Here is a 26,481-nt window from a genome sequence, read left to right as displayed (position 1 = left end):
TATAACAATAATGTTCTCATTGAGTTTTCAGGCCTATGTTTAGTCCAGGAAGCTTCGAGTGGCAGACATGAAAGGCTCCAGCGAGACCGAGCTCTCGCTGGAAAAGGGTATCTATCCTCTCCTCCTCTCCTTTCTTCTCCTCTCCTTTGCTCTCCCCTCCTCCCACATGATAAAGGTAAATGGGGAGCTGTGTGGCTTGCTGTGAAACCATGGTAAAATGGCTGTCCATGTTCTTTCTGCCCCCCGGTGCTCCCCCCTATCTGAGGCCCCCAGGGTTTAGGAAATGGAGCATTATTTTCATGTTGCGACGTCACAAACCAACCCTATCGGCAGCTGTTGCATTTTTGTACAACTCAGGCACTTCACAGCTAAAGGTCTCTCTCTGCCAACTCCACAACCCTCATACTTCACATTTAATACATACTTTCTTTTCCCTCATAACCTGGATTTGCATTCATGGATTATTTGTTTTGCCTTACACGTTGAGCTTTCACTTTCTCTCACGAATGACTCCTGCTGGGCGTGTGGGCCATGTGTGGGAAAAGGTCACATGTCTTGTCAGATGCTTGAATTCTGGAAAAATGGCAGATTGTACCTCCCTTAATGTAGACTTGACTAAACATCACAAAAACAAAAACAAACTTCGGATTAAAATGTGTGGAAGATAACACATTTGATCCACTCATTTGGACACCTTTTATTTTAGCAAATTAATCAAATCCAAATCATCGTAGTTCCAGTTTGTTGGGGTTCCCCTGCAGATAATCTTCATTTTTATGCCTGTGATTAATCCCCCCCCCCTTCTTCTTTCTTAATCCGCTCACACATTTGTTTTCCGTCCCGCCCACTTAGCTTTATCTTCTCTACACTCTCCTCCCCTACGCCCTCCCTCCCCCCTCGTCCTTTTCCTCTTTGCCTCAGCACTCAGAGGCTTAGGAGTGGGATGTACCACATGAGCCACTCCCTTCTGTCAGCCACCCCTTCCCACAGTGTGGAATGGCACAATCCTGCTTTGCATAAGTTTCCTCTGAGTGGGTTGTGTGTGGAGGCCAGTGCTGAGAGAAATATCAGACCCTTTTGAGCGGCTTGGATGTATGTCCAGAGAGAAAGCTAGAGTGCTGCTGTAGTTCATCTGTGTCACTTCAACTGTTCGAGCTAAGATGTATTGTGCCTACCCGGTCCCAGGAATGGGAAATAACTCTTTAATGTATTACTACAACGGGAAATCGGTAAGTAGACTCTTTGGGAATGTGTGTGTGTTGACAGAGATGAGCTGGAAGAAGTGTGTGTGTCTGTCTCAGTTTTCATCTGACTGTCCTTGTGTCTGACATAAAAACTGTGTATTTGGGTGTGTGTGTGTGTGTGTTTGTGTTTGTGTGTGTGAAAATGCATACGCCTGAGGCTGATTTTCCATTACATCAGATGAAGTTGTATGACTTTAATATTTCAAATGTCTAACAGTGTTGCTGCACTCTTTTTAAGCTACTTCAAACCCAGTTGTGGGTTATTATTTATTCTAAAAAGTTAATATTCCAGGCAATACATAAAAAGAAAGTTCTGCCATTTAAAAAACGTTGTCTCATACACAGAAATGAAACATCTTGGCAGAAAAGGTTTTTTGCAGCCTTGAATTTATTTTGACTGGCTGGTGGCTTCAGCACCCAGACTGGGTTGAAATAATAACAAGTGGGAGTCTGGGAATGATTAAGAGAAAGAGTCTGCCTGTTGAAGCTAGACTTTCCTGTTTGCAGATTGAGCACTGAGCACCAGTGTTGCTGTTATTTCATCTGTTTTTAATCACATTGGCATTCTGGACGTCGCCACAGGGAGCCTAATGTGATTTCTGAACTTCTCTTTAATGACTTCTTTGATTTTTGTTAGTCTGAAAACGTTTTTTGTGTGAGCAATTTATGAATCACTGTGTGTGTGAGTGTCTGTGCTGCACTTGCTCTCCATGAAACTTGTTGTAAACTTGATTATGGATTTAAAGATGGATGGTGTGTGTGCTGCAGGAAGTTTTAAGATGTTCCTGTTTGTATGGGTAATGTACTGTAATTGTAAAATAAATCCAATGGGTCTCTGCCAATGGCTGGATGAGCTCTGTAGTGCATTTCAATAATCCTTAAGTGATAAACCTGTCATAGGCAAATTACACAGGCAGTTTACACCTGTCATTACCTGTGCTATGTGTGATGCTACATAAAGAGCCCACAAAGGACAAATAAAGAGGATATAATCTTAATGATATTGAATGGAAAAGGTCCTCTTACTCATGCGTGTGTTTCAAATGTTCCCTTATAACCTGTTGCAGCATTTCCTCTTTGTTCCCGCTGCACAAAAGATGACTTTGATCTCTTTCATATTAAGTATTAACAGGCTTGTGTTATAGTTGGTGATGCGGAGAAAATTGATAGCATGTGGACAGAGCGGACAAACTCTTTGATCAAAAGCACTGTTTTCCCTGCAAGGGAAAAAGAAAGGTGGTGCTCGTTTTTTGCATCAACTTGATTCACATTAATTTGTTATAATGCAGAATTGCAATGCAGGCTCACCATCTGGAGCTCTGAACTCGCAGTGGGCCGTTGGCTTGTGAGCTGGTGGCACAGAAACAATACAGATGGAGCAGCTCGCTGATCTTTTTTCCATTGCCCATTAGTGGAAGAGAAAAAGGAGAAATGAAAGCCCTGCAGTGATTCTTAGAGTATGTTCCCCCTAGACAGAAAGCTTCCCCTCCACAAATGGGATGTCATAAAATGTAATCCAAGAAATAGTTACAAATTAAAAAGAGATGACATGTTGTTGTTTAGTAGTGCAACAGGTTGCACCGTGTTTTTCGGAGGTTAGCCCTCTTCACATGCACTGAAGCATGCATGATTGTAGGAGTTGTTTTGTGGTGTGTGTGTGTGTTTGTGTGTGTGTGTGTTGGCCTATCTCACTCAATAATGTATGTACATGTCACATACAGTATGTGATGAGTAGTGTATGAGGTTGCATTCATGCTTAACCAATCTCTGTGGTCTTAACGACTGCCAGGGGTTTCTCCATATGTAGAGAACCTGACTCCCAGCAGGCTGCTGTTCTGTCAGAATTTGAATATTTTAATGCTTTGCTAGAGAAGAAGAAAACCACACTGATGGGTCTTTTAATCCTTTAATCTTCTTTCTATTATAAGAAAAGAAAGTTGTGCATCCAAATGCATATGTATGTGCTTGATGAGTCAGATATTAAGTATACATCTTAATATATTTTGTATAGGTAATACATGATTCTAGTCTATTTTGTCCTGTTTATACTTGTGAGATGTTTTCCACCTGTGGTTGAATGTTTAGTTGTTGTTTATATTAAACTCTAAAGTCCCATTGTGTTTATGTAACAGCATGTATTTATATTCCAGTTCCATGTATTTAACAGATGTATACAATTAAGAAATAATTTGCCATTTCAAGAGCTCTTTATGATAACAACAAGTCTTGCCTTTTTCTTACTTATACCATTTTAAGACAATAAGATTTTTTAAATGTTCTTTCAAATTCAACCAGATAGGTGTTTGATGTTCCCTTCGAGCTCACACTGTAGCATTGGCAACGTCAGCATCTTGCTTAACATATTCCTGATGTTTAACTCGATTCTTCCATCAACACCTTGGAGGTATATTATGTCTACGCCTTCTTTCAAGCGAGTTAGTCTTTTATGTCACAGTTTTATGCATGAAAATGCTGATCCCATGCTTTTCCAGAAAGCATTGGCAAGTATCACGCACAGTGTAGGACGACGCCCTCCAAGCAGGCTGAGCGGAGCAGTTGTTTGAGGAGGCTTTGTGTCTGTCGTGCATACTAAGCCTTGTGAGTGTGTTAGATTGGGACTTGAAACAAAATGCCCGAGAGATATGGTTCAGCTCCAAATGAGGACTTACAGAACAAAAACAGGACACACCATTAAGGGAGTGTTTGAACTATTCTGTTTGAGCCATTAGCCTGTTTTTGTATGTCCTTTCCTGTTATTACCTCAAATCCTCAGTGTAAGGTGACAGCTTGTGTTTTAACACTTGATATGTTGACTAGTGTGGCATGAACTTCAAGGACATGTCAGTTGGGTCACGTGTAAAGACCAAGCTAAAAACTAAACCAATCACTCAATTTGTATCTTTAAATTGTTATCTGGTGTTATTTACCAAACATTTTTACCAACTACGATCAGTGCCTAAAATCATAATTCTTTATGTTAATCATAACCTTATCAGGAGTAAATTAATGACCTCATTGTTTGCCTTACCATTTGTAAAGTTACTTTTAAACATGGGTCAGGTCATTGCTGAAGGGGAAAGATATATATGTCGTTTATTATTCTGCAATATCATATTTTGCATTAAAAGTATACTTTTAATGCTCAGTTGATGACTGCTGAAAGAAAGGGTACAGTCGGGAATGTAGTCGTTAATACAAAAAATAGCCGCCAACGCTCAAACAACTGGTGTATGCCTGTGTTGGTGTGCTGATCGTCGTGAGTGACGGCTTTTAATTAATGGCCTTGTAAAAGGAAACCCAGGTGGGCCCTCTCTTCCGTAGGCCGGCGGAATGAGGCTCCCAGTGTTTGGGGATGGTTTATTAATGCCTTCAACTGGTTAGCCCAGGGTAAAAAGGACAATTAGCACTATCCGCTGCCATATGCTGCCCATTGAGACAAAAGCCCGGGCTCCTGAGCGAGGCTAACCTGAGATCTCCACGGAACTACGGTCCACCCCGGGCCCATGTGTAAACCAGAGGACCCATGAGGGCTCCCCCCCTCCCATAGCACTTTAATTACACACCCAGACAACAGCATGCTGCTCACTCGGCAAACCCCAGCAGCTCTCTTCACTCTGTATTGATATACAGTACGTTCACATGTGGGCTGTGTGTGCGAGCGAGTTATTTAATTAATACACTTTGGTTTGTGTGGCATATTTTCCATCAGCGCTGGCTGTGTCATAAAAAAACTTGAGCGAGTAAACAACCTTTGTGGTTGCATCACATCCGCAGGCATTATAAACCAACCTTTAAGCAGGGAGCTGTCACGATGCCAACATCTGAGTGCGGCGTGAGGCTATTAAAATAGGATTGCTGAGTTTGTGCTGCGAACTTGCAGGTGGAGTTGAGTTAGCAGGCCTGACTCTGATTAGTGTTACACCGCGGTGGGGTCATCCAGTCCCGTCTGTAGGAGGGATCATTTGTTCAGACCTTCTCCCTCGCCCTCTCTCCCTCCATCTGGAGTGGATGAAGTCAGAGACCACATCACTGGTGTTTGGCCTTCGGTCTCTTTGATCCTCCCACCTAGCTTGGCACACTCACAGCTGTACAACAGAACACCCATTGTGCCTCTCCTTTCACTGCACCACCACCAGCAGGTACATAAACAGAACGCAAAGGCTGTCTTGTTTTTGTACCACTTATTTGATTTCTGTCTCTGAATATGCTGTTATTTGCCAGGCATTTGAGCTATGCATGTATGCAGGTATCATTATACTTCCATTCGAGGTTGAGTTGATCTGAAATGCAAATACCCCTGGTAATATACTCCCCCCCTCGCCGGCTTGAGTGTTTGCTAGTCATTAAAGTGTGTTTGTGGTATAAGGTCATATCTGCACTCCTTGTGTTTTTACTCATGCCGTGTTAGATCACATTCATTTAGTTAATTGAGATACTTCACACAATATGAGATTTGAAAGCTGAACGTTTTTACAGCTTGAAGCATCACCATACTATGTTTTATATACAGAATACTAGCACTGTGTGGTGTTAGGTAAACTATTTTACAAATATAATTTCTGTTCTCACGGCAGGTGTACGCACCATCTCCAAACTCAGAAGACTACAACAGAGAGTCCCCTTCTTACTCTTCTCCGAAACCCTCCAGCAGTATGTTTGCAAGCACTTTCTATGGTAAGTTCAACAGCAAGTCTTCATAACTACTCTGCAGTATATCACCAAAGGATCTTTGTAGCTTGATCTCTCTGATTCTTACAAACAGATGTTTTGGACTATAAACATAATCGGTTCATTCATCATAATTTCTTCACTTGTGGCAGTTATTACAGTGACATACAAAAGGCTAGAATAGTGTACCAAACTATTTCAATCGTGATATTTGACAGACAGATCTGTTTATTATTTTTGTAATATTAAGCCTGTGTGTTCAGTATTTATTGAAGTGTGACTCCCAGTAGAGCAGACTTCTGTGTTGTTGTGTTTTGTTTTTATCTCTGTGTTATCTCATCTGTGTTCAGGACAAGGATCATGTTTCAGTTCAAAGAGAAAAAGGACCCCAAGTTTGAAGCGTAGGGTCGGAGGTTATCCTCTGTCTGGAACTGTGGCAAGGCTGAAGTGCATGTTGTATATAATAATTTACTGAATTGCTTTATTATCTTTAGATGGTACCCACAGTTCGTCTGATCCTTGGAACTCGTCCAATGGGATCAGTCAGCCCAGCTACACGGGAATGCTCTCCGGATCTTCATCTCACATGCCACAGTCAGGAAACTACAACGGCATGCACGCACACGACCGTTTGGTAAGCAGCAGCTCCCAACTGGTAATACCTAATAATGATGATAATTTATGTAGCACCTTTAGTTTACAGTCAAAACACAGGTCAGAATTGAGGGCAATACTGTATAACAACAGGAAGCCAAACTGTAGGGCCTAACAGAAGTGTCGTAAAATAAAGGTTGACGACTTTAGAGTATGATGTGACGCAAAAACAAAGTAGATAAAAGGTAAATGATTATGAAAGATAAAACTAAATAAAATGACCACAAATAAAAGCAATAAAAACACGCCGAAGAATACAAACAGATGATGGTTGGTTACTTATTTTGCCGTCATTAAAGATCTAATGTGTGTTGTGAGGCACGTAAAGCATGTAGATAATTTTTCCGCCCTGCTCCCACTCACAGTTAGAGTGGGTGTGTGTCTGGTTATTATCAGTGAAGACACTGCTGACCCTTCTTGTCAGTGTTTGATCTCGGCTGCCTGCCTCAGCTGGCAGATCTTCACAGGGAATCTGCAGATGCTGCCTGCCCTCTCTTTATCTCCCTCCGTCACCCCAGTAACTTTTACTTACTGCAGCCAGCGAGATGTCAAGGAGAATTTACAATACAAGAATAAATAAGCCTTTCTTTTTCGTACGTACACATTTGTGACTGAAAAGTGTTTCTTTTTTTTGTCTCCCAGAATTACCCCTCACACTCTCCTGACATCAATGCCAGTCTTCCTCCCATGTCCAGCTTCCATCGAAGCAACAACAGCACTTCGCCATTCGTCACCGCAGCGCACAGCTCGTCTGTCAACACAGGCGATGGGGTCATGGGTACGTTCCTAAGTTTACAGTTAATCTACCTGCTCAGAATGACTGATTCAATATCCCCCGATGTATTCATCGCTGAACATCCTTTCTGTTATAGTAGTGAGTCAGGCAGTTGGACGGCTGCTTTGAACACCGTGACGGCTCGTCATTTGTCTGAGGTTGTTGTAACAAAGCCTCCCTCTGTGTTGTCTTTAGCTGCTGCAAATCGGGGGAACACCACTGGAAGCTCAGAGACTGGAGATGCATTGGGCAAGGCTTTAGCTTCGGTGAGTTACAACCCAACGTTCAACTTGGACTTCACTTTCATTCATAGCATCAAGCATGATTCGAGGTTCACATACGAAGACCTGTACCAACATAAAAACACTCAGCATTTAAGAATTTGCTGTGAATCACACAGAAGTCGCTGCAAATCCCATCAAGTATGACCTCCTCTCAGGGTGTGAAGCTCCATATATTCCATGCACCCATACACTCAAATAATTTTTGATTTCTCTGCAAAATAATGGAATAATGGTCCGTTTTGCCTCTAAGAAGGTGACCTTAGTAATCGTGCAGAGCATTAAGTGCTATACTGACTGCTGATTAAAAAAAGCCCAGAGGACATGTTTGTAGTTGTTTTTTGGCGTACAGTAAGCCTGGATAATTGTGGGCTTAAACTAAGAGCATTCAACAAAGGGAATTGTACATTGAAAATACTCCTAAAGCCAGTGGATTACACTTCACTTTGCAAAACCAAGCCTGGATATCTCTAACATCCTTTAATGTATCATAGTCAGTGTTTAATTGGCTGCAGCTCACATAATGGAAGGAGATATACCGTAGCTTGCATCAGTTGGACTCACAGATCAGATGATGGAGAGGTTTGGTTAAATGATCTATTATAACAGAGCCATTATATCATAGAAACATCATAAGAAATATGACATTAGATTCCAAGTATGGTAAGAGCTTCACTCAGCCTTATATTTTCCCATTAAATGAAAATATCATTTTGGAAGTAGTAAATAGGCAGAGGTGTTGAGGACAGACTGAGCAAGGAGTTTCTCTTTGAACTGAAATAACCGACAAAATCTTTAACTGTATTGAAATGTAAAAGATATCATTCATATACCAGATTAGTTTTAAATGTGTCTTTTGATTTTGGACAATTTTTATTTGGCACACCCTAGCCCAAGCTGTATTTTCAGGAGGATTTTTTTTGTCAAAAGACAAAATATGAGAGTTTAGGGATGGTAATAACAAATTAAGTCCTTTATATTTGCAGACTCAATTGTATTAGCATGACAAAGCTGTAGTGAAATGGACACGGTTGGGCTGGGTGGGGGTGGGTGGAGCAGGGGCACAGGGGAGTTTATAACTGCTGTGGCTCAACTCCACGGGCCGCCCTTTGTAGAGCTTTTGTTCTCCGCCCTTTTAAATTGGCCGTGCTTATTGGCCCCACGCCGCCTGCGGGAGCGTGACTGATGATGAGGCGGAGCTTTCATTTATTCGAGTAAAATGAGCCATGTTTCACTTTGAATGAAGCATTAGTAGTCAGCGAGTGAAAAGAATAGAAAGTCATATATTGTCGGGTCAGAAGTCACGATTATAAACAGCTTGTTTTTGAGAAACTGAGAAATATTTGGATATATTTGGATATATTTGGATATATTTGGATATATTTGTGCGCTCAGAGAAGATGAAGAAGATTCAACTTATTGTCATTACGTAGTACAGGTACTATGTAACGAAACGGTTTCTCTGCATTTGACCCACCCTAGTGTTAGGAGCAGTGGGCTGCCATTATGTGAACTTATTGAACTGGTGACCTTCCAGTTGCCAAGTCCCTGTGGACTTTGCCACCACCGCCCCATTTGTGCGCTCGGAGTGTAGTGAAGCATCATTCCTCCCTTTAGACAACAGTCAATCCCTCCTCCTCCTCCTCCTCCTCCTCCTCCTCCTCCTCCTCCTCCTCCTCCTCCTCCTCCTCCTCCTCCTCCTCCTCCTCCTCCTCCTCCTCCTTACTTCACAAAACCTCCATCCTGATGCTCCAAGTTGATTGAAAAACGAAAGCCCGGAGATCAAGATTGAATAAGGAGATTATTGAAGTCAAACGTTTTTCTGCAAGCTCAATTTGATCTTAACTTGGAGGAGAAATCTCTGTGGATCTGCGGGTTTTTTCTCTGATAATTAGTCAGGATCCACCAGTAATACCCTGAGATCTCTGAGACGTGTCCCACTATGGCACAATATCCTCTTATTGCTCGGGGAAAAGGAATCAGGAATGTGATTGTGCTTTAATCCAACATTTGTTTAAACAAATGAAATCCCGGTGGAAGTTCTGGAGACGTAATCTCCTTGTTCCCTGGTGATTGACATGCCATCCTAAAACGCAGTGATCTCGGTGACTTATCAGACGACGCACCGACACAAAGTAGTAACAGAATACTCGGTGTAGAAATAAACTGAAGTAACCTTATATGTGGCAGAAAAACAAACATTTGCATGTGAGTTTATCAACATGTAAAAACCAACTATATGTAAATCAAACTAGATGTTGTTATGTGGTTCACCTTTACTGTTCAATACCTATCTGTTGCAGGCTGAAATGCATCAGAGATGTACTGTTCTCGGCTCAAAGGGGTTTCCAGTTTAGTTGTCTGCTTTTTTTCAAGCTGCTATAGATTACTATAGGAAGGGAAAATAACCTTTTCCATGTATAACTTTTATAACCAACTATTATTATATGAGACATTACATTTATTAATACAAAAAAGCTCTCACTTTGTTTCTCTTTAAGTTTAACACAGACTTTTTTTATGTAGCCGTGTGACCTTGATTTATTCTGTTACACTTTTCATTTTGTCAAGTATATTTTAAGGGTAGCATTTATTTTTATGACATTCACAATACTAATGTTTAAACCTTTTCAATAAATAGGCTCTGAACGTTGCCTTTAATAAACTGATTTTAGAAATAAGAAAATAAAAGTAAACTTCGGTTTAGATTAAATTCCCTCATCTAGCAACATTAAATAAAAATATTTAAAGGTGATATTAGGAAATTATTTGTATTTTTATTTAGGTACTTATTCCCAGTTCACTGACTTACAGTAGCGGAGACAGAACCGGTACACATGCGAAATACATCAAAGTGGATATTGCTTAAGGCTCATATGGTAACGGCCGTGCTCTGAGTACAGACGACTGTTAACGGCTCACATGTATACACTTAGCATTTTTATGACATCCCTGGTAATAAAATCTCCATAATTGATTATACGTTTTTGGCTTGAAGGTAGTAACATCTGTTAAAGATATCAAGACACAGCGAGCAGCGATATATTATACTGTTATTGTTCAGAGGTGGACAGAGTTTCTCAACGGTGCAAGATGCAATCACAACATATAACAGATGTGTATTAGAGATCAAAATGAAGATCAATTTCGGAGATGGGCAATGTCCGAGCAAAGTCGAGGTTCCTGTGAAACATGTAAAAGATAATTGGATGAAGTCAACATTTGCTTGTTATTTTGTTTTTCATGCTGCTGATGCTCATTTCCCCTCTTCCTCTCTTCCTCTCTGCTCCCACAGATTTACTCACCTGACCATACTAGCAGTAGTTTTCCCTCCAACCCGTCGACACCTGTGGGTTCTCCTTCACCTCTGAGCGCCCCAGCAGGTGCTGCCTCAGCAGGGACCGCTGCTGGCCCCCCGTCTGGAAGGCCAGGTAGAGCACCAATGTTGGGTTTTATCTTAAACACTCCTTTTGCACCTACACAAGATATTATCAGTAGAGTAGATCATGTACTCCTCTGAAACTACCTTTAATATGTCAGGTACGGAAACTTCAGATTATGCCTCGGTCTGGAATAGCCAAAGTAATTAACAAGCACTTATGAATAGGCCTCTTTTCATTTATTCATTTTAAGTTATAGTGCATTCGTTGGATTAATTAAAGCCTAAGCAGAATGGATTGTTAAGTTCTCCTAAAACTTAATGTTGGACTCCTTTTAGTTGTAAAGGAGCTCTAATCCTTATCTATTATATTCTTATATTTGATTATTGTATTTCTCTGGGACCGTGTACAACAAACATTAATCTCAAGCAAAGAGAAGATATACCTATCAGATCTAGCTACGGTAGCTGATTTCTTACTGCAGTCGCTGAGCAATGTTAGCTGTATAAAAAGCATGCAACCACTGTTACACCAGCACCTTTAAACAGTACCTGACTAGCTGGTCCAGAATCTCAAACATTTATTTCCATGTCTGCGGGCTGCTCCACATTGACTCACGGTGACATCACAGATCTCTTTTGGCTTCTGGCATTTTAGGCAGGGTTGATGTTCATAAATCCAGATTTTACTTTGAAGTGGTTTTGCAATAACATTTCAGTTTTGAAATTAAGTTTTAGTAGTGGAATGAGAGTGCATGAAAAAGACTTGGGCTGTGGCTTTTAGGGTGCTCAAGGATTTGATCATTTTATAATGAAACAGTTTGAACTGGGTCTTGAATAACCATTTTGATATTTTGTAGGATTGTTATTAAGTCATTAAGTATTTATGACTTACACCACATTAGGCACTCACCCTACTGTGTGTTAAGAGACATTTTTGGAAGTTGTTATTGTTACATAATCCTGTTTTTCCACAAAATTGCTTGGCAGTTAGTGTTTTTATGTAAGCTTGGTTTTTGCGGATGGACAGACAAGCCTCCCTCTAAATTATTTTTAGATTGTGCAACAAACCCAAGAGAACGAAAACAGGAAACTTGTGAAACAACTGTGCAAAGCCAAGTCCATGCAGTTAGAGAACACTTTAAGAAGGTTCCTGTTTGTTCTACACTGGGAGAAGAAGAAGAATATGGATTGTGCGACGTGTTGACAGAGGAGAGAGAGGAACTTGAATGAAGGGAGACAGTAAGGGAAAGCCCAGCGTATTGTTTTAGTGGACAGTTGTGTCATGTGCAGTAATGGAGAGGCGACAGCTGTCTCTATGTATGCACCCCCCCTCATCCTCAGCTGTTGCCCTGCCCCATGGACAGCTGTTCTCCCAAACACACGTACACGCACACACACACACAGACCAGGCAGCGAAAAGGCCCCGATTAGCTGCCAGTGTGTCTGTGACTCAGCTGATGATGAGTTTGGCCTCAGAGGGAGATCCCCCCATTGACCTATTACAGCATGACACACCTTGCTGCATAACAATAGAGTTTCTAGTTTATCATGTCATATGGTCATAAATAGAGCCAAGGCTATCATATTATGATGCTATGTACTGTTACTAGATGTCCTTACAAGTGTTTAAAGTTGTCATGTAATACAGGTTCATTTTAGTTTTAATTGCAATGAAGTAGATTGGGAGTATACAATTTTTCTTACAAGTATGACATATGCAAAGTTATTGAAGGAGAAAAACGTAGGCGATAATGGTTGGCCCAGAAACTAATGACTTCTTTGTTAGAAAAAAGGTCAGGGGTTTTCTATTTTAAGGGATTCATGTGTATTTAACAATGAAAAAAAATGTAATGCTAAATGAATACATGTGGGATATTAAGAAAAATGGGTGTCGTTTTGCTAATTATTCACCCTTATTATGCTTCTGGGGTTAATAAGAGAACGGTACTTTGAAATTGGCACAACATTTGGCTGGCTGTTGAAGACCCATTCATCATTAGGATAACACCAATGTACAGCACATTACTCAGGACTGGTTTGTTCAATTAGCCCTCTCTGGTGCACGTGGGATCCAAAGCCCTGGGCTAATTTTTCATACCCGGCAGCCAGCGAGGCTCATGTGGAGTTCCTGTCTCACTCACCTGGGAGAAGGCTGAGGCAGAACAGAGGATTCTTCATTTCCTCTTCCACAGTCACTCTTAATAGTCTTTTAATTAAAGTCTGATTTACCCAAGGCTGCGAGAGGAAGGAAACATGAAAACTCCAGTACAGAGGTTTAGTGAGACATTTTAGTCGGTGATTTCATGGAAAAACATATTTGAAAGCATTTCCTGCAGTTAAGGCTGTGGGATTAACTTGTGTTTGTCGACATTTTCACATTATGTGCTTAATCTCTTTGGCTGTCAGTGTAATTGTGCTGCTTTTGAAAACCATAGTTCAGTGGTTTCATGTGTGTTTAACCACATTACCCTTGATTTGTAAAACAATCAGTGAACAATTAGGAGTGAACATATTGCATCAGTCTTCTCACATCAAACTCAGATTTCCATTCAACATGAATTACTCTTTGACTGAAAAGGTTTTTTTAATGTGATACCAGTTTTTTACCACTTCCCCACTTCTTGGTTTGCATGTTTCATTGCCTTTTTATTATAATAAGAAAGAGATCTTAGAGTCAGTGGATAGATAACAAAAACAAAGTCTGTATCTGTAGAGTTTGCTACAGTGGACTCCATTTACCATGTGGCGGCTGGGTTTGGCATCTCTCCCCCGTAATGGATGATAATAAATACCAGAAGAGCCCTGAGCAGTAAAGCCCAGCAGGCATCCTATCCTGTGAATAACCTAGAAAGTTTCATTATTGTCAAAGTCAATTAAGGTTATTTGATTGTATAATGCATCGCCTCCTGTTGCACATGTCAGGCAGGCTACTTGGATGAATGTGCTTGAGAAAAGCAGAGACGCTGAACAGGAAATGCGATGAACAGATGTGGATTCCTTTTTCTCTGCACTAATTTACACCAGATCAAATCAGCTAGAGTCCTGTGCTGGTCTGTAGATTTACTTTTGGCAACATCCAATGTGAACATCTCCCAGCCAAAAGTACATTATAATCCGTAGTGCAGAGTGTCTTAAGTTTCCCATATTATAAAATACATTATTTTTCATTATGATGACAAGAGGAAAAGTGCAACAGTAGATTTGGCTTTATTGTATTTATTTTTGGGAATGTAACAATGGAGCTCAGATGTTCACAGATGTGTTTGCTGTAATATGATGAAGACACATTGATTGAACTACCACTTCAACACCAGTCAGATGTTTGACCAAAAATAAAGAGAAAGAAAACTAGAAGAATTGGAAGATTATGAACTTGATTAAACTCAGATGCTCGGCATTTTTTAAATCACTCATGTGTTTTCAGGTTTGCAGGAAAAAGGAAGTGTGAAGGAAAGCTAGTGTCTAACATCACATCTCTCTTATTGTTCTCCAGCCTCTCATGGCTTTGCTTATTGATGTGCAGATGCAGCGTACATCTCTGGGTGGAAGTGGGTATTAGACTAACCCTCCGCTGGCTCGTGTGTCAGGATGCAGTCCAGCCATCAGGAAGTGATGCAACAAAACTGAGCCATAAAAGATCAAAAAATCTCGCATAGAACAACAAGAAACCAGAATATCAGGATGTCAGTGTGTTTTGACTGTGTGTTATTGTGTGTGTGTCGATCAGCTTTGTCCACCCAGTGGAGCAGGATACAGCTATCAGCCATGTTGATGTGAAACTGAATCGCCGGATTGTTAACGCTGACCCCCGCTCTTCCTCTCTCCATCAGGTACCAACCAGTGGCCCCGCGCTGGAGGACAGACTCCGTCCTCTCCAAACTATGAGAACTCCCTTCACTCCCTGGTAAGCTCCTAAGTGTCACTGGTCACTGGTAAGTGTCTGCCGGCGTCTCTCATGATCGATGCACACTTTGGATAAGTTACCCGGGAAGGGCTGAGCCAGCATTACAGGGAGATTCCTGTCTGACAAATGTCTTTGTGAGGGAGGTGGGGGCAGAGCCATAACCAAACTGAACAATACCTGTCCCTCGGGCTTGCCATCTGTCCCCTGCTCCGTGGGGCTGGACGGGGATGACAGTTGGGGGATGGGTTCAGCTCAGGGGGCTGGTGGGGGGGTTGCAGCTGTTTGCTAAAACATGTCTCCAGAAATTCCTTCGCTGTCATGCGACCAGATCACCTTTCATCCCGGCTACTCCCTGATGCAAATGTTAAGCATTTACATGTTCTGCTGGGATGCAAAGAGTGCATTTGATAGGAGAATAAACAGATTACCACGATGGATACAAATGTAGCTGTAAATATTTTCTTAATATCTTCTATTTGTATTTACAATAACAACCTGATATACCTACTAGCAAATTACAAGATAGTAACACATGTAAACCTTTACAATATAATGTATTTAAGTTTTAACCAACAGATGTGTTTGCCACTTACTGTCCGGTTTTCTGCTGGTTTGCCAAACCTTAAAACCTGTATAGGCTTTTGTTAAATTGTTATTATTTAAATGTTATCTTTTAATACAATCAATTACAGGACTTATCTTGGATGTTTTGTTTACAATGATTAAACATACAGAAATTACTTTAAAGTAAAAATCAATCCAGCCTCAACCTTATCACATAGTCCCATTCAAACAGCCGATTGCATGTGAAGAGGATATTGAACATCACGATGTGGACGTTTCCTCCCACTCTGCCTCCCCCCTTTGTTTTGTCTCTTTATGGCCACCACAGATAAGTGAGGGTTCACAGGTGAAGCTCACGATGCAAGTGAATGAAATCAGATAACCTGAAAATGAGCTGCTGATAAAAGAAATGTAGGAACAAAATTCAATTCATGTACCGTGTGACACGATTTATAACATAAACTAAGCACCATTTTAGATATAACTCATTGTTATAACAAACACACCAAATACTTACTTGTTGTAAAAGGTCCCATTCATAAAGGCAAATTGTGGTAAGCATCATCTTGTTGCTTGGGAAAACCAACTTTGGGATGCGTGTGACCATAATATTTCATTACAGTTCTTTAATAAAGAAATATTCCACTGACAGCTAGTAAAAGGGAGCTCAAATGATGATATATTCTCAGGATTGTTACGACATTGCTGCAATAAAAGTATGGATCACATTTCTTGGTAGCTGAGGCAAAAAGCACTTTTGAAAATCCAGTTTACTTCTGCGAAAACAGTGATGATCTGCCGTCTAAACACGCAAGTGCGGATTCAGATTTCTGTGGCGATGAATATATTGAAGTGAATACGTTTTTGAGACTGTACTGTATTCCTTTCTGTTAAATTAAAGGCTTTGATAAACTACAAAGATTCCTGTTAGGTGGCTCAATGCTACATATCACCAAGTGTAGTGAAAGGCACAACTAGGTATGAGGAAGCATGGAGAAGACAGCTTTACCAGACCATGTATTTCAACAGAGAAAACGCTATCTAGCTCATCTTTGGAGTCAGCAGTGAACATGTGTGTACATTCTATGTAATAGAATGTGGAGGATGTATCCTTTATATAACACCTCCAAGAAACCTTAAGAAAAGTAGAATAGAACAATACTGTATCAGCGGTTATTAAATGTGCAAACATCCTCACAAAAAGAGCGGTCAGCATCTTTGTGCTTCTTCCAAATCCTGACCTCCTTCTCTGTGTGTCTTTGCAAAAACAATCTCTATCCACAGTGTGTTTCTAGTATTTTTAGATATTGATCTTTTTTTAATCCTGTCTTATTCTTTATTTGACTTTGCCAGAAAAACAGAGTTCATCAGCAGTTACATGAGCATCTCCAGGATGCCATGTCTTTCTTAAGGGATGTCTGCGAGGTACTCCTCAGATAGTCTTCACTCTTTACGTGTTCCATACGTCTTTGCATACCTCACTTTATTTTTGACTTGCGGTCTACATACCTCACAGTAAAATGCAGTTTCGTCTTTATTGCCTTTGTTCCCATAATGTCATGTTATGTGTTAGCCGCTTCAGCTTGCAGTAATCATCTTAATTTATCAATGAATGTTAAAATCTCAATTCATTGTTGAATCACTTCTGATTTCCATCTGCGTTGACTTTTACAACTCAAGCTGAAGTGGCTCAGTTGATTTTGCATTTGCATTTCCTTCTTTATCTTGTGTTTAAGACATTTATTTTATTTTAAAGTCCACACCATACAATCAGTTTTCTAAATGTTTGTCCTAATGTGCTTATACTAAGCTGCTCTGTCCTTCTTTTCCTCTCTTCTGCCTCTCCCTAACCCTTCCCTCTTCAATCCCTCTGGTCCTCCCAGTCTCGAATGGAGGATCGTCTGGACAGACTGGATGATGCAATCCTCGTTCTGAGGAACCATGCAGTGGGCTCCACCGCCAGTCTGCCCAGCGACATACACAGTCTGCTGGGACAGGCACAAAACGGGCCAATCGCAGCCCTCGGACTAAACTTCCCCGCCTCTACATTGGCTCCAAGTCGGACAGCAGCGATGGTACGGAACTTCACACACTTGAATTATATTCGTTTTCAGGATAAAGTGGTGTTTTCCTAAATGTCAAACTTCACATGCCGCCTGTTCAAAACAACATTTTCCACACACGAACAGTTGATATATTTTCCATAAGTGTCATCGCTGGCCTCAGGTTCACCGTCTCTGGAGGGTGGCTGTATACACACAGAAATGGGAAAAACAGACGTAATGGATTTGGAAGTTGTTCTCTAGAGAAGGAAGTGTTTATGTGGTGCATTAAACCTCTTGAGGAAAAGAAGAAAGCAGGTCTCTGTATAAATCATGATGCTTCAACCCAAACTCCATCCAAGGTATTTTATTCTGAAGAGCCAAGAGATTAAACACATCTGCAATGGAAAATAAAATGTAGCAACTGGTCCAAAAGTCATTTAAAAGGTGATTGGAAATTTTTTTTTTGCTCACAATAAATAAATCAATTATTTAAAGAAACTGGATGCAAATGATAGAAGAAGAAATCAGAGACACATGTAACAATATATGTTTTTCTGATTTATATTTTTTTCCACTTATTTAAAGTCCCATTCCTCTGAGGAAAGTGACATCCGTCCATGATTTATATTAAGTTACATGAGTTTCAGATAAAGACCAGATGTCTGTCTGGTTTTCCCGAAGTGTTTATTTGTGTTGTTTTTATTATCAATGAATCACTAAGTCTCTAAAATTATAACTTGGTAAAATAAATAATTTCCTAAAGCCTAAGAAAAAGTCTTAATATTGCTTCAGTTGTTTAACCAACCCCACATTATTCACTTCACAACACACGATTAAAAAAGAGGCAGCAAATCCTCACAACTGGGAAACAGTAACAAGATAACATTTGGCCCTTTTAACTTTAAACGTGATTCTGACAATTAATCAATTGTCACAATAGCTGCCAAATTTGAAAGTGATTCTGAAGATTGATTCAAAGGTGAATTGCTATTTCTTTCAGCTCTAGCAATGTGATAATGTTCCTGTCAACCCAACACCAGGCATCCAGCCGAGATGAAACGGGAATAATGAATCATGTTTTCATTTACTCTGACGTTTTAATGTTTATTTTTCACCAAAAACATTTCACTTGGCATGATCATCAAAGCTGCCGGAGAATCTGGTCCAACTTCCTTCTCAGGATTTGTATTATATCCCTCTCTGGTCTCTCAAACCTTCTTTGTCAACATGAATGTATTTTGAATACAGTTGATTGTTTGCTGTAAGGCTCTGTGTGCTTTCTGGTGCTGAAGTTTGAATCTCTCAGAGTAGCTTGTTTGTCCCCTAACAGGAATGGTCCTGTGGTTGTCAGAAGAGCTCAGTCTGATGTTTTTGTTACAGAGAGCTGTGTTGTGGCAGTGATGTTGACGGACTGTGACTGAGATGAACATACTGTGTGTTCACTAACACAGCACTTCCTGTGTGGGAACAGCTCCCCTCGGAAAGAGCTCACCAGCCTCTGCACAGCTTTTTACTCCGTCTCACACCCCGCCCTCTACCCCTTTTCATCACTCCTTTTTAACAACCCAGGGAATCTGAATGGATGGAAACGTGTGTCTGAACCCGCGGCCTCACCCAAACAGAGCTCCTCAGCTGTATGCTAATCAGGCCCAGCCAGGAAAATGGCAGCGTTCTTTTCTTGCCAGAGCCCGGCCTCCCTCCTCCTCCTCCTCCAGACAAAGAGTTGTTTGGACACCTGTTGAGAGCACAGCAAAGATTAGCGTAGTGCTGGAGAAGGGGAGGGTCTCGGGTGGCGGGGTTAACAGAGGCCAACAGTGACTGGGGATCACATTCTTATAAGAAAAGGAGGAGACACCCGGCCTCCACCCTCAGTGATGATTTCCCCGCATTTCCCTGGTTCTCAAAGGGGAAATCAAATGTAGTGAACCTCAGGAAAGAGGGAATGACTCTGGGAGAATTTCTATGTCACGAATGTGGACAAACTAAAGAATGATGTTCATGACTGTTGAGTGGTGTCAGCCTGACATCTTTTGAAACTGAACACAGAAGGATTTGTCTCATTTTAGACACGAGAAGCAGACGTGGTCGTAGCTGTGGTTACAGAGAGCTAAGTCTGAGAATGTCTCAGCAGAAAAGAGGGTTTGATAAAATTTCCTAAATGGGCCTTTTGTTTTTAAAAAAATATATACTTACAAAGGTGGCTTTTATTTTGTGTTTTTTCTACCCTTTGCTTTGCTTGCTATAACATACTACGATGTAACAAAAGACTATAGCATCCATTGTTGGGAATGGCAGGCTTAAATGAATAGAGCCTGAACTTTTTTAGCATTCACATGAATAGTTAAATATTTCAATATGTGCAGCTTGTCAAATAGCATCCAATCTACATTTTAAATAACGTTTTTGGTATGGGCTGAAATTATATCAGATTTTTGCTGAATGATTTTCATGGACATTTTCAAAGAATTCATTATAGCAATATATTTATGTATAGCAAATCTGAAAAACCAATGATAGTAATGCTGTAAGTCAAATTTCTCTTTAACTTGTTTTATTGTGCGTTATTTTGTGTCTTGGGCGTTGGGGAAATGAGACAGAGAATGGACCATGACAGAATTTATGTATTTATATTTTGTATAGATTATTCAAAAGGCACTGGATTTTTGTGTATTCTTAACATGATATTAATATTTAATTGTATTTATCGTCAGTACTGGAATACTGCGACACCCCTAGCATGTACGTTTCAACATGTGAAGGACCTCTAATAAAATCATCCTGTGTGGATCTACCCTAAACAGAAACTCACTGATGTCTCTCTCTGTTTTACGGCTCTCACTATTCGCTTTTCTCTTGCTCAATATAAGGTTTCATGCATCTTCTCCAAACAATATGTGCTTCCTGTCTTGACCCTCTCCTCCCTGTGTGTGTTGCAGCAGGGCGGGGCCCACGCTGACGATGCTGCCGGCCTCAACAACAACAACAACAGCCACGGAGGCCCGCCCAGCGCCAGCTCCACATCCACTGCAGAACTCCACCACCAGTTGGAAACCTTCAGAGGTCCGCTGCACCCCTCACCCCCACTCTTATCAACTAACTATATGGGCCTTTCTCAGTTTGTGTGTAATGTCTTACCTTTACCTTTTACATTTCCTTCTTCAGGTCTGGCCTCCGCTCTGGCCGGCCAGCTGCCCGGCGCTCTGGGGCTGAAGCTGGAGAAACGCGACAAAGATGACATGAACCACCTCTCCAACGATGACAAGTCGGATGATGAGGGCGACAGAAAAAATATGATGACACCCAGAGGAGGCACACGCACGAGGTAGGAAGATTTTGAAAAAAATATATATGGTATGGATATATTAGGTCTGAAAATACTACAATTTGAACGGATTGTGTTTTTCTATTTGGTTGTACTATGATGTCTTCTTAAGATGTAAGATTGTCTGTTTTTATTTTGTTGTTATCTGACTTTAACTCTTAAACAGTTCTTTCTCACACAGCATTGAGGATGAGGACCTGAATCCGGAGCAGAAGGCCGAGCGTGAGCGTGAGAGGAGGATGGCTAACAACTCCCGTGAACGCCTAAGGGTGCGAGACATCAACGAGGCCTTTAAGGAGCTGGGTCACATGGTCCAGGTGCACCTGAAGAGCGAGAAGCCCCAGACCAAACTGCTCATCCTCCATCAGGCCGTGGCTGTCATACTCAACCTGGAGCAGCAAGTCAGAGGTCAGGGTCATTATATGCTTTACTCAGGAATTGTTGCAAATAACTGGAATGTCAATGCAATTATTGAGTGTTTTTATGTTGTTTGTGAGCCCTTTAACCCAATTTCCTGTCATGTCTTATCAGGATGAGATTGACAATAAAAATGCATCTTTGAATCTTGACATCACATAGAATCAATAGTATTTATTTAAGATGCCTTACATTATATTCCTGCAGGCGGTAACTTTTTTTTAGTGTCACATCCAAAGAGGAAGCAGTAAATATGGAGCAATAAAAAAGAACTGCAGTAAACAGGGTTGATTTATATGGAGCTATTTTACTGACAGAGCTGCCACGTACAGATAGTCCTCCATAATATCACAACAACAGTAAAGAAACTGCTGGGAAGCTGTTAATACATTGACTAAAGACATTATAGTTTGCTGTAGCTTCATATTATAAGACATTTAAGCAAGTAAGTCAAACATTTTATCTGGATTTGGCTTTATTCACTCACTAAAAGGCTGGATCTTCACAATAATGTGTTTATAATAATAAAGAAATAGACCAGATTAATGCTCTCACTATGTTTGTTCAAAGCAATTAGAATAATAATGTGCCATAAACATTTAATTTCTGTCTCTCTGAACCACAGAGAGGAATCTGAACCCCAAAGCAGCCTGCCTTAAGAGGAGGGAGGAGGAGAAAGTGTCCTCGGGCTCCGGGGACCGTCCAGGCCACGCCGACTCCTCTAACCCCATGGGCCACCTCTGAGCAGCACACAGGTACGCTCACCTCCAGCTGGTTTCTCATTTTTTATAGATTTTTTCTGTATAAACAATATTTTTAATTTTGTTTTACTGTTTTATTATGTCTTAAATATATGTATATATATTTGTTAAAGTCCATCACAATTTCCTTAAATTCAAATCGTTTTTTTCTATGAACGGTTTACATCCAAACGATATATGTTAAAAATGATTTATTTCTGTTTGTCTGTATTATTGTTATTATTTTTAGCTTACATATGTATTCTGCATTTTGTATGTTTTGTAATTAATTGCTGTTGTCTAATTTGTATTTGTATTATGTACTTTTACTTATTTTAAAAAAACAAAAGATGTGTGCTTTTGGTTGTACATGTTGTGTATTCATCTCAATACAAATGTGATCACGAACAAAAAAAAAGAAATAATCGAAACCAATAAGGGCAGCAAATCTTTACTTCTGGAGGAGATAGACATACGTATCTAATAATTTAGCACTGTTAATAAACAATAGTTGCACGTTAATTTATCAATGTATTGACTAGTTGATCCAGCTCCTTCACATCTCTGGAATAAGAATCATTGTCTAAAAATATATGAAAAAGTAGCAGATGTTTTTTATATTTATTCTAATGTACAGATTGTCCTGCTGTGATTATTGATCAGAGTATTTCCCCTCTTCCCAGATCAAAAGCGATCCACATCATTTCTGTCGGTGACCTTGCTTCTCAGTGACAGACAGGACTCACAGTTTGTGACACCAATCGAAGGAGACAGACCACTTGAAGCAAAAAACGACGAGACTAACACAATCCAGTCCTAGAAGATTGAAGAAGAGCCGAGCGAAGCGTCCAGCTCCGTGTGAGCAGTTTCCATCTGCAAAATGTCTCCCCACAAAGAAAAAGTCTTCAGCACATATCACTGTCTGCAAGAAGTGTTGTTGCTTCTGAACAATCAGAGACTTCGCAATCTCCTCCCACCATACGTGGAAATTGCCTTGTGCCTAAACTGAATTGACAAATGCATTGTAACAGCAATTTCTTTTGTTTGTCTGTTTCTTTTTTTTCCTTCTATTTATTATGTTATTGAACTACAGTATACAGTGTATGTCTAAAGGGAACGTTGAGCAAATTGAAAGAGAAGTATGCAGCTTTTCAGTTTATCTATAGTTTGCCAGTGTCACCATTAAAACTGAACACTCCACCCTGAAGCCAAATCTCTGGCGAGTCCGAGAGGAGGGGGCGATATTTGAGCACTGAGAAAATTAATTTATTGGCCAGTTTAGAGTGATATTTATAGCCCACTGTCAATGATCACTAGCTTTTAGAAATCAATAAATAACCGTCCCATAAAAATAAGAACAGAGCCTATATTATTTATATTTGATCTATACTGCCACTGACCACATGTAACTCCTGATGTTTGTTTCAGCTTATGTGATAACGACCCCCAGAATAATTGGCACGACTAAGTTAGCATTACCATTATTGTCTACAAAGGTGATGAATGGCAAACTCTAGGTTTACTGAAAGCTCAGGTGTAGTTGTGTGTTTTTCATCGTTAGGGAGAAGTGAAATGTTTGCAAACCTTAGCATTCCCTGCATATTTTTTGTGTCTTAACTAAAAGAAAAAGGGGATTGTATTGCCCTTCCTTTTGCCATATAGTGTTAAATGTAAGCAATGAGATATTTTTGCAGATGCGTCTTGATTAAGACGTAGGTAAGAAAGAAACATATGACGACGACCACACTTTCTCCTGGCCTGATAAACACATCCCTTTTTCTGGTAATATCTCAAGACATTTTCAAACGCAGTTATTCTAAGATTTTTAGTTATGCTTATATGTGTTGTAACAAGTCATTTTTTATTCTTCCAGCATTATCATGTCCAGTTTCAGTCAGTTTTAACTTATTTTCTATTATGTTTTCATCCAATATATAAAAACAGACCAGATATTTCATGCATTTCTGGAATATCAAAGAACTGTAGCACAATCATTTCTTTTATGTTTTCAGACATTCATGGCTTTCATTTGTTTTCCCTATCAGTGTGCATGCTTCATGTTTGCCCTGGGTCTTAAGACTTGCTTTATATTCCATGTATTTCTTTGTATATTGTCTTCTATCATTATCTACAACTTAAACAAGGCTGCCACATTCGGAATCAGAATCTGAATCAGAAATCAGAAACAGATTTGGATAGTCTTTACAAAAAAGGGACTAACCGTGAGCTTACAATAAATATTTGATATTTTAAATTGTTGTTCTTTAAAGAAAAAAAATCTCAAACCATTTATGTGAATTGTTTTCTTGCTCTGATCTCAGTATTCATGTTGGCAGACTTTGATTTAAGGAATAGTGTGTGTGTCACTTCCTGCTCTTTTTTTTTGTGTTCCTACAGTATATTGCTTTGCTCCTCTGTTGCCAGGTTAGACTTTGCTGTATTCCCAGATGCTTTCCCTTGTATAATATATGAGAAAAAAGAACATTTAAAAAAGAAAAAAAAACATTTGGCTTATTTTTCACTGTAGTTAGTCTTTTATACAATAATACTGTAAGAATATTTCTTGAATTCTAAATATTACTCTTTCTAGATTTTTGAAAGCAAAAGTTTTGAGTAAAAAGTTTCTTACTTTATTTTACTATATTAGATAGTAAAATGTATGGTTATTTACAATAGCCTGTCCATTATTACAAGATATTCAGAAATGCCATCTCAAGAACAAAGCATAAATATTGCTCGTAGTCTAACACATTAAAAGACTATCTACGAGCTCCAAATTACTAAAAGTGCGACCTCCATCTTAATTTTCAGTCTCTCGTTGTTGATTGATAAAATATTTGTCCTGTTGTCAAATGAAAAGGTATTGTTGATGCACATCAAAAAAGCTGCGGCAATGAGAATTCGAATTTTCTGTCTTTTCCAACAGAAAAACACAATGTATATAACATTTATGTTGCAATAAATGTGCCATCTTTTTTCTAAATTCAATTGTATGTGCATTTATTTCTCATTGCGCAAACACGTGTTTCGTTGTCTGATCCATCATATCATTATCACGTCTTCTCAAAGTTTATTTTAATTTGAACGAAAAGGCACAGGAAGCATGAAGTGGGACACGCTCAGATATGTGGGGTTAACTAAGACTACCTTTTATCTTTTATTAAAATATATGTGTAACAGTGGGTTTAGGCCAAGTACATTTTTTATAGTATTTACCCATTTTTAAAAATAATACCAGTGGACTATTGTATGAGTATACAAAGAGACCACTTTTTTCTTAAATCTCAATCTCTACATGTATGGTAGCCATTCCATTCCAGTGTCTGTTGATTTCCAACACAGAGAAATGTTGTCTGTAGTTTATAGATTAAGATAACAATAATAATTTTAATCAAACATATACCTATACTGTAAATAGTAAAAACCAGAGAAACTGATAATGCTGCAGTGGTCTCTTACATTTTTCCAGAGTTACCATACAATGAGCTGGTCCTACTTTTTTACCTTTACATTTAGGCAGGTATGAAGACAGAGAGGTCTTGTATGAAAGATACTGCAGCAAAAGGGAAATGCATTAATATGCGTCCACAGAGGGAACTAAATTAATACTCATAAAAACATGTATTTTATTTTGAGAACCTCTTGTAACTTTTCTTTTTTCAATTTCAAGATGGTTGATTATTATAAAATGTCTTTTGACATGCATGTACTGTAAATGCAGAGGTAATACAAAACAAAGAGATACACTGAAACCAGAGTGCAGACGTGGTGTGTGCAGCCATTATGAAAAGAACAAACCTAAACAATTAAGTTAATGAATCCCAAAAGTGTTGCTAAAATGCTGATCTGAACCTGGAGGACTGTGCTGCTGTAAATCTCAGACCCTGGTACATCTGCACAGAATTATCCTCGTGCAGATAGATGCTCATCGTGTCCTGAGAGGTCTGATCCTTCAGTTTTCTGAGGGGTGACACTGCTGCCTGCTGCTCTGCCTGTGGTGAGCCCAGTGATGCAACATTAATCATGGCATGTCATCTTTCTATATTCTCTGCAGGAAGAAACAGAATGTGTGAGGGTGTGTGGCTGGTGCTATGTGTGTGAATGTTTCTGTAGGAGTGCACGGACCACCATGTCTGAAGCTGACTTCTTGTCAGGGCTGCTGGGCCAGCTGACAGAGAGTCCTTGGCTCGACTCCTTGAAGCCCGACCAAAGAGCCTGCTGCTCCTCCTGCTCCCAACAGTGAGATCATCCGCCTCTCTGCTACTCTCAGGATGCAAGCTGCGCTAAACATGCCTCTTGTCTTCTCTTCACCGAAGAATGAATAATTACATCGGTTTAAAATGAGCTTTTCTTGGCAGGATTTTTTCCTTCTCTTCCGTTGAGTTCTTTCTAGGGAACTTCTTGAAAATGGTGAACTACTTATTGCATCAGATGCAATTTTCAGCACCTGAAGTTTAGATGTCAAAATGTCACTGAAAGAGACAA

The 26,481-nt window shown here is 39.9% G+C and overlaps 1 protein-coding gene across 4 annotated transcripts in view; it reads left to right on the top strand.

Annotated features, from left to right (window-relative positions):
* Positions 1-24,984, top strand: part of tcf12 (transcription factor 12) — an 87,740-nt gene extending 62,756 nt beyond the window's left edge. Inside the window, exons 9-21 of one of the 4 annotated variants that reach the window (XM_034111974.2) lie at positions 5,819-5,918; positions 6,407-6,546; positions 7,209-7,344; positions 7,537-7,607; positions 10,918-11,053; positions 14,835-14,908; positions 16,826-16,897; positions 17,356-17,547; positions 20,454-20,577; positions 20,680-20,839; positions 21,006-21,247; positions 21,882-22,011; positions 22,680-24,984. In XM_034111974.2, the coding sequence (XP_033967865.1) occupies positions 5,819-5,918; positions 6,407-6,546; positions 7,209-7,344; positions 7,537-7,607; positions 10,918-11,053; positions 14,835-14,908; positions 16,826-16,897; positions 17,356-17,547; positions 20,454-20,577; positions 20,680-20,839; positions 21,006-21,247; positions 21,882-22,000 (1,566 nt within the window). In that variant the 3' untranslated portion in view covers positions 22,001-22,011; positions 22,680-24,984. The remainder of the gene's footprint in view (positions 1-5,818; positions 5,919-6,406; positions 6,547-7,208; positions 7,345-7,536; positions 7,608-10,917; positions 11,054-14,834; positions 14,909-16,825; positions 16,898-17,355; positions 17,548-20,453; positions 20,578-20,679; positions 20,840-21,005; positions 21,248-21,881; positions 22,012-22,679) is intronic. The other 3 variants (XM_071206940.1, XM_034111967.1, XM_071206938.1) reach the window with 3 other exon arrangements.
* The last annotated feature ends 1,497 nt before the right edge of the window (positions 24,985-26,481 follow it).

This window comes from Pseudochaenichthys georgianus, chromosome 3 (assembly GCF_902827115.2).
Source record: "Pseudochaenichthys georgianus chromosome 3, fPseGeo1.2, whole genome shotgun sequence".
NCBI classification, from domain to species: Eukaryota; Metazoa; Chordata; class Actinopteri; order Perciformes; family Channichthyidae; genus Pseudochaenichthys; species Pseudochaenichthys georgianus.
The sequence above is the reverse complement of the archived record's forward strand: the minus strand, read 5'-3'. Positions and strand labels throughout refer to the sequence as shown.